Here is a 1,728-nt window from a genome sequence, read left to right as displayed (position 1 = left end):
CCCTCTTTCAATTTCATGCAGTCTTGTTCTAGATTACTAAAAATGATAGTTTCCAATTTGTATTATAAAATAACAAATATCTTACTCTTAAATCTGATCAAGCATATTTAAGATAATAAATGTGTGCACAATGTATTCATAACTTAGATTCTTAAGTGAATTAAACTTCCAACTAAAACAAATAACATTTGAAAAATACCTCTCCAAAAGATAAATCTCCAGACCACCCATATAGAATAAGAACACAAAGATATTATACACTGTTTTCCCTCCCATCCCACTCTATTCTTCTGCTTTTTTAAACATTGACTTCCTTCTTCAAAATCAAAGTGAAGAATCTGCATCAGTCATCAATTACTAAGGGTGGGAGAAAATAGAACTTGCACTGGCCTTGGCAGTGGTGCCAGCCCCGGCTACATTTCTGGCTTGGGCTCTCTCTTCATCTCTCAAAGCCTCCTCATACTGGTATAAGAAGTACTTGGGGTTGGTCTCATGGATATTGGTCAAAAATTCCAGCAATTTCATCTTGCCTGGCTTCAGCATGGGCTCTTAGATGCCACAGGAATTCATAACATGAAGGATCACTATTCAGTATCTGTCAATACTCCAGGTAATTTTCCTTCACCAAATCTCTGGTGATGAGCCTCCTGGGCTCCCCAAAGATGAAGGGCTTCATCCCAGAATATATGCCTATTGTATTCAGCACTTCCCAGATCTTCTCCTCAGTGGTGTGGTTGCCCTTTATGAATCTCACACTCAGGACAATTATCAAGAGACCAGTCTTGATCATGGCCACTTTACCATTAAACCTCCATCATAGGTGAGGTTCAAGGGCATAAATGTGGCTGGTGGGATCCACTTCCTTCACATCAATGCCAAAGATTAGTTCTATGTAGTCAGAGTCTCTCCTGAAGATCTCAGGGAACTCATTCTCATATTCTGTGATAACAACATCAATCATGTCTGCCTTTGTGATGGCCTCATTCATTTGATATTTGCAAAGCAAGAAATTGCCAAACAATTCCCCTTTTTTTTTTATCTAGAGGGTCTAAAGACAAGTTTTCAGTGTCTGGCAGGAATTGTGAAGTTCTTGAATTTTTCACCTTCTCCTGGCTGCTAGAGACCTCATCTGATTTGCTCCATGAGGTGGTTGTGATGAGAGAGGAAGAGGAGTAGACGCTCTGAGAACCCTGGGTTATACTGAGTGTCCCCAAAATAGAAACCTTCTCTACAGTGTAGAAAATAAGAAAAGAGGAGAAAGAGAAAGGCTCATTCTCAGGCTCTAGAACTTGCACATCCTCCTGGCTTTGTGTCTCACTATGGGCCTGAAAGCTTTGCTCATGTGGGAAGCATGGACTCACCTTATCACTAGGCATAATGACTTATGTGGATGGCAGCAGACAGGAGTGTCAGAATGAAAGTGGGTAAAGAGGACCTGCAACCTAAGGGAAAAAAGGGAAGATATTACTAGTCTTAGCTGTTAAACTTAACCATAACAACTCTGATGGAGACTGTCTCCACAGGCCTTCTCTTGAGGAGAGTGTGCTCAGGGCTTCACACGTTTCTTGTTTTGTACCAATTGTTCCATAATAACATGGAGCAAATGAAAAGACTCCTTTTGGTTCATCTAGCCATCTTAGACTGAAAATTCTCAGGGCTGACAGTAGGGCAGGTAAAGTAGAGGTTTGTGGGTTCTCTTCTGTTTCAAGTTGTGCCTGTAGCATCCAC

The 1,728-nt window shown here is 40.9% G+C and overlaps 1 protein-coding gene across 1 annotated transcript; it reads right to left on the bottom strand.

The window, feature by feature from the left end:
* Window positions 1-357: 357 nt before the first annotated feature.
* MAGEB16 (MAGE family member B16) lies at window positions 358-1,376 on the bottom strand. The gene is given in 3 exon segments (XM_066250537.1): window positions 358-531; window positions 533-1,015; window positions 1,017-1,376. Coding segments are annotated over 3 exon segments (1,017 nt in total).
* Between the last annotated feature and the right edge of the window lie 352 nt (window positions 1,377-1,728).

The sequence above is a fragment of the Saccopteryx bilineata genome, chromosome X, assembly GCF_036850765.1.
Source record: "Saccopteryx bilineata isolate mSacBil1 chromosome X, mSacBil1_pri_phased_curated, whole genome shotgun sequence".
NCBI lineage: Eukaryota > Metazoa > Chordata > Mammalia > Chiroptera > Emballonuridae > Saccopteryx > Saccopteryx bilineata.
Note: the sequence above shows the minus strand (reverse complement) of the source record. Positions and strands in the feature narration are given on the sequence as shown.